The 7,163-nt window shown below is 28.5% G+C and overlaps 1 protein-coding gene across 1 annotated transcript; it reads left to right on the forward strand.

Moving 5' to 3' along the window:
- Nucleotides 1-4,836: 4,836 nt before the first annotated feature.
- On the forward strand, nt 4,837-6,110 carry LOC106303209 (putative glutathione-specific gamma-glutamylcyclotransferase 2; the record flags this gene model as incomplete). Its single annotated transcript, XM_013739540.1, has 6 exons — nt 4,837-5,050; nt 5,134-5,210; nt 5,326-5,399; nt 5,507-5,566; nt 5,655-5,806; nt 5,894-6,110. Coding segments are annotated over 6 exons (741 nt in total), but the record flags the coding sequence as incomplete, so codon positions are not given.
- Nucleotides 6,111-7,163: the final 1,053 nt, after the last annotated feature.

The following is a 7,163-nucleotide window of genomic DNA, read 5'->3' on the forward strand; positions in this document are numbered from 1 at the left end:
TTTTATCTTTCTTTATCGTGTTTCATTTTAAATTACTATTTATGTTTAAAAATTAAACTTTATTTTTTTAATGAATTAAGTTGGTATAACTCTGATAAATTAATTTTATTATGTGGTTAGTATTTTTAATAAAAATAATTATATACTTTTAATAAAGATTTATACTTTTCAACGAAAAAATCAATTTTTTTTTATGAATGCTTAAATTATATTAAGAAAAAAAAAATAATTAAGAATGGTTGAAAAAAAATTATTTGAACTTGGACTCAATGGCCCAAAGAAAAAAAAAATGTGAGAATTAGATCTGATTTCTTAATCGGTCCAAATGGTCCAAGAGAGATCTGATGTGGACGGTGGGCTGGATCCGAAAAATGGCCCAATATAGATGTGTTATTAATATTACTTGATTGCCCTTAATGAAACATGCAATGTTAGTAAAGAAATGGCATGCTAAGGTAAAAAAGACAATATGATCCTGTTTTAATAGTATAGATGTGTCTATCAATGTCTAAAACATAATAAGTTTACGATATATTTTTTTTATTGAATAGACTGTTTCAAACTTTCACATGTATTTGTATCTTCTTATATATATATATTTTCAGATTATTATTTCATTATTAAAATCGTAACTATATATATAAAGATAATTAAAATATTTTTTTATTGTCATATTCAAAAATATCGTAACATTTAACAAATTTAGAAAGTTTTTAAAAAATTAAAATTTTCGCTTCATAGATTTATATTATCGAGTAAATAATTAAACATTTAGTTTTTGTTTGATTTTTAAAATAAACTATATAGTTTAAAATTTGTTTTCATTGGTTTAAGGTAATAAAGATTAATCATTGTTAGATAATATGATTTTTGTTATTTTAAAAAAAATATTTATAATTTTAAAAGTTAACATCGACAAATATTTAAATAATTAATATATGGAGGTATAATATTACAACATTAAATTATATCTATTTAATTTATACTATTTATAAATCCAATGGATCATCTATTGTTTAAATCCAATTATTGATAGACCAATAAAAATTTCTGGTAGGTCCAAAATTTAAATGATAAGATTAGAAATTAAATGTAACATGACTTTTTAGGAATATGTGCATTAGATCTATTTTTAAAAAATCACACATGAATCAAAGTTATGATTTCTGTTTTAATATATAAGACGGAAGTTATTCTTCTAAATGACATTGTTCTTATAAAAATAATGTTCACGGTTTAATTCAGCTTGTTTTTCTTTAGTTTTAGGTAGTTCCGTAAAAATATTTAGATACTTACTATGTATGAACCCTATTTTTAGAAAAAGGATGAACCCAAATTTTATATATAAATTTTCGATTAAACTAATTCAGTTAGGCGTTGATTTAATTTAGTTCATAGCAAAACTGCATGAAAACTCTTTAAGCAATTAACCACGCGGTGATAGGCCAAACGCACTTTGAGGGAAATCCGATATGGTGAACCCGAAGTTCGATCTCCACTGGCCACGCGGATGTGAATTATTGTTTTCGGTCCAAAAGAAGGGTCCGTCTGTGGGTTTACCTCCATCCATGAATTAAGCATGTATCTTTAATATACTCGGATTTAATCTTTTTCAGTCAAAAAAAGTTTTTGAAGCAATATATTTTATTTTAATTTTTTATTTAACACATGTTACAATTTTTTTTTGTTATTTAACACTTAAAAGCACAGTGTACTCTTTTTGCGTGATTATATACCAAATTCGCCCAAAACTAGAGGAATCTCTATAATATTATTTAAGAAGTCAGTTTCCTATATGTCACTCTCACATTAACTCTCACGATGATTGATTACACTGATACCCTTAATTAATTAAAAATATTACATTTTAAATACTATTATTATTTTTATTTAGTTTTCTTTTTAAATTTTTCCAAAAAATATATACATATAATAAAAAAGTAATTTTTTTATAAAGTTAAAAAAATGATTGAAAAACGAAAAAAGGGAAAGTTCACAAAATATTAGTATTACATTTAAAAAATATTTTTAAAATACATAAAATATACTTTTAAAGTAAGTAATAAAATAATTTATTTATATATAGATTTTTTAAATGAAAAATAAAAATTTGTATATAATGTGATTTTATTAAAAACAATTTACACAAATAATCTTGATATTAGAAAAATAAATATTATTTCTTTTAAAACATAATTTTAAACAATACAACAAAATTCAATGTAATAGAAATATTTTTTATATATCTATATTTCATAGATGATTACATAAAATAATTAAGCAACATAAGGTGATATATGTTTAATTGACTAAAAATAGTTTATAATTAGTATTATTGAAAATTTTTATTTATTTTTCATATGTTTAGTTGACTATAATATCTTTCAATTACAACAAAAAAAAATCGATAAATTATATTTTACTTATATAATATGATTGTCAATTAAAATCACAATTCTGTTTACTACTTATTTTTAAGAGATATTAAAAAAAACTAAAAAGAAATTTTAAAAATAAACATCGTTTGATAAAATAGTTACAAAATAGTTTAATGAGGTAGATATATTATATTTTATCATTATTAATGTTGATTGTTTTCTTAATATTAAATTTTATGTTTTATTTCTGTGGAACTTAATAGAACCATAATCAAAATATCAAAGCAAATCTGAATTCTCATTTTAAGATTATTCAAAATAAATTTCAGTTTCCTTTAAATAAATCAAAGGCATAAAGTTATTTACAATTTATAAAATATTTTAATTATTGTAAATATTGATATGTATTCATGAGCTTCGAAAAATGTATCAGCTACTTATGCATGTAAATTCCTATTGATCATCGCTTTATTTTCTAACATTTTTTTTAAAAAAACATCAACGTATAATTTGATAAATATTATGAAAATACATGCACATTTAAATAATAAATAAAATTGATTGATTTTACTTATTATAATAAAAAAATAATTATACTTCATTTTGAATTTGAAAAAGTATATGTAACTCAATATACTCACAACATGAGTGACTCGACTAATCCAACTTATATCTAAAATCATAGATTTAACTACGATAAGAATAATAATTTATTTTATAAATATAAATTATAAGACAACTCAAAACATATTAAAAATGAAAATAAAATGTTAACTAACTGTTACAATTTAGTTATTTTGTAAAATTTATATATATGCATGAGACTTCAGAATATTATCGTTATATTAATTTATGTAATTTAGAACATACATTTTAGTTTATTTTTTATTTCATTCTAAGCATAATATATCTTAAGTTATACATAATCTTCATAAAATATATTTACATATCTAAGACAACAACCGCCTAAATGAAAATAAGAAATTAATCAAAATTTTAATATTTAGAATGAAAATATTACAGTTGAATTCGGAGGTGCAATTCAATTTACCCAAATGATAACTAAATCAACTGTAAAAACAACAAAACCGATTAGATATAACATATATAAAATCATATGTACAATTAAAGTAATATAATATTATTAATATAAATAATGCATACAAATTATTAATTAATTTAAAATTAAAATAAATATCAATTAATTATTATAGTATATTTACTTTAAAAATATTTATATCTGTGCGTAATCACGAAAAAAATCACATAATTGCACTTATAACTATAAGTTATAACCTGGATGTACGTAACCAATTCTAGTATTTTATTGTAAGCAATAATTAATGATTACAACGATCTGCCCCATAACAAAGAAAACGAGTGGCAATATCAAGAAGCTCGACAACCTAATTTTTCCTTCAGCTCCACAAAAATTAACCAATCAAGCTTTGTTGATTTCTTTTAAAATTGACATTTGTTTGTCTTCTTACTTTGGCTAAAGAGATTAAAGACATTTTTTTTCTCAATACACTAAAAGAGACCGCTGCAATGTTAGCTGGGTTGCGAGCTTTTAAAACGAACCTTTTGGTTTTTATTTTCCAGTGGCAATTTTGTTCTTTCTATTTTTCAACAAGGATAATCGATGTAAAACTCAACTTATATATGAAAGATGCAGCACAACCAGTCAACCACCATCTGAATGCCTCCGCCGTTGTAGCTTAAACGCTTTGTTTAGTAAAAGATTTGGCTCCCCGGCCCTAACAAATCACTTCTCCATGATTATCTCTCGCAACCCAGCTAACATTGCAGCGGTCTCTTTTAATTTGGCCAATGAGTGTCCAACATATCTCAGAAACATATTAGTAGTAACGGGTTTTCTGCACAATTAAGCAGCCGATTAACTACATATTTGTACAAATCTTTATATAGATTATGGAGGAATCCTAAACATCCATAGACATCATGTCAAATAGTAACGGGTTTTCTCTGTTATCCAATGAACAAGCCAAATAGCCAAATAGGTTACATATTTGTGCAAATATCTAGACATAGCTTACACACCACCAAGTAAAAGGCTAAACTATACCTTTAAATACAAAGTACAAACATATGGTAAATAATACACTAGATCAACAGAAGAAAAACAAAAAGAAGAGAAGATTCCAACTTCCAAGAGTTGTGTAGTCGTTGTTGCCTTTCTCCAATCTTCTGCTTTCTCAAAAAGAACGTGGGCTTGGGGCTCGCCTGGGCTAGGCTATGCTAGACCAAACACATTCGTGTCTGCATATGCTAAGAATAACAAAAGTGTCTACATTCAATGTAACTAAAAAGAGTTAGGTTTGGCTTAGATGTACGTAACAAAACGAATAAACCCAAAAAGCCGTCTATATTCAATCATAATCCCAAGGTTCCCGGGATTCTCTTTCGAAACTCCAAAACTCTTGTCTCTCTATATTAATATCTGATTCTCGCATACGGAAAAACATCACATATCTTTTTTCTAACTCCCTGTTTTCTTCTATTTCTTCTTCCTAAAAGAGACTTTAACGTTCAAGATGGTATTGTGGTATTGTGGGTGTTCGGATATGGATCTTTAATATGGAACCCAGGTTTCGATTTTGACGAAAAACTCATTGGCTATATCAAAGACTACAAACGCGTCTTCGATTTCGGTATGTTTCCAACGCACTTGTCTTGAATTATCAACAAAGAAATAGATCAATGTTGCTAAAAAATTCTGAATTTGTTTCTGCAGCGTGTATTGATCATAGAGGCGCGCCTGAACATCCTGCAAGAACTTGCACGTTGGAGAAATCCGCCGGAGCTATATGCGTAAGAAAAAAAACATATGTTATGTTTTATAATTATTATTAAATAATATTCTTTAATTAAACACAGTTTTGTTATTATTAAAACATTACTGAATTAATCATCTATATTTGGATAGTGGGGTGCTGCTTATTGTGTTCGTGGAGGACCTGAGAAGGAAAAGCTAGCCATGGAGTACTTGGAACGAAGGGAGTGTGAATACGACTCTAAAACCCTTGTCGAGTTTTACACGTTAAGAAACTTGTTATTGTTGTATTTTCCAAATTTTTAAAGTTTTTTTTTTTTTTTTTTTAATGTAGTTTCTATTCTTGGATGCAGGAAACTGCCACATTCGAACCAGTCTTGACCGGAGTTATAGTGTATGTTTGTCCCCTTTTGCATCTTGATGTTTCAAATTTGGAAGATTCAAAGTTAAAGTCAGTTTTGTTTTGTGTCTCTCTTGTGTAGCTTTACGTCAACACCAGACAAAGAGTCTAACAAATACTACTTGGCCCCAGCTCCACAGGAGGAGATGGCCATGCAAATCGCCACAGCTTCTGGACCTTGTGGGAACAACCGGGAGTACCTTTTCAAGCTGGAGAAAGCAATGCACGACATTGGTGAGTTTCATAATGATCTTGCATTGAATAGAAAAATAAATAAAAGATTTGTGGCATTGATTTGTTTGATGAATGTTGTGAAAGCAGAGCATGAGGAAAAGTATGTGACCGAACTGGCGAACGAGGTGAGGAAACATCTAGACTTACCAAAAGAAGTGAAGGCATTATTGAAGCCTGTGGTTTCTCGTGTACCCATCAAAACTCAGTCTCAAGCTCATGTTTCCACTCGTCAACGGGTTTTTGCATCATGAGAGACGACAAGCAAAGTCATGGCGGCAACTAACTACATTTTGGTGATGATTAATCTAAGGATGCACTAACCACGATTCCCATATACTACACAGCTCCATATATTTCTAATTTGAGAATGTGATGGATGCATATACATAGGGGCTGTTTGTTTCACCATTTGTCATCTCCATCCAAATGATTCATTTGTATGATCTATTCAAATGATTTATTCAGATTTTTGTGATTGTTTGTTTGTCCATTCACATAGCTCATCTAGATGAATCATCTAAATAGATCTTATGTTTGTTTCTTTATTTTCATTTTCATTCAAATAAGTTTAGTAAACAAATTACCAAAATACCCTTGTGTTGATTTAATCATATATTTTATATTAATTTTAACTATATTACATTTAATTATTTAGTTTAATATATTTACATTAGAATTATTTCAAAATTAACAAGTTTTCTTTTTGCGGGTTGGGCGAGAAAACAAGATTTTTCGATTTTAGTGAGAAAACACATTTTTTCTGTTTTGGCGATTTTTCGGTTCTGGCGGGAAAACGAGTTTTTTTCGTTTTGGCAGGAAAATACAAATTTTCGATTTTGGCGAGAAAACAGGTTTTTGCGGTTTTGGCGGGAAAACACGTTTTTGGCGGGAAAACACGGTTTTGCGGGTTTGGAGGGAACCACGTTTTTGCGACTTTGACGAGTAAACGTATTTTTGCAGTTTTGGCGGGAAGACACGTTTTTGCGGTTTTGGCGGGAAAACACGTTTTTGGCGGGAAAACGCATTTTTTGTGTTTTTGGAGGAAAACACGTTTTTGCGATTTCGGCGGAAAAACGTGTTTTTGCGGTGTTGGCGGAAAAACGTGTTTTTGCGGTGTTGGCGGAAAAACGCGTTTTTGCGGTTTTGGCGAGAAAACGTGTTTTTGGCGGGCAAACGCATTTTTTGCGTTTTTGGAGGGAAACACGTTTTTGCGATTTTGGCGGGAAAACATGCTTTTGCGGTTTTGGCGGGAAAACTCGTTTTTGCGGTTTTGGCGGGAAAACGCGTTTTATGGGTTTTGGCGAGAAAACGCGTTTTTGCTGTTTTGGCGGAAAAACGCGTTTTTGCGGTTTTGGCG

This window comes from Brassica oleracea, chromosome C7 (genome assembly GCF_000695525.1).
Source record: "Brassica oleracea var. oleracea cultivar TO1000 chromosome C7, BOL, whole genome shotgun sequence".
In the NCBI taxonomy this organism is placed as follows: domain Eukaryota; kingdom Viridiplantae; phylum Streptophyta; class Magnoliopsida; order Brassicales; family Brassicaceae; genus Brassica; species Brassica oleracea.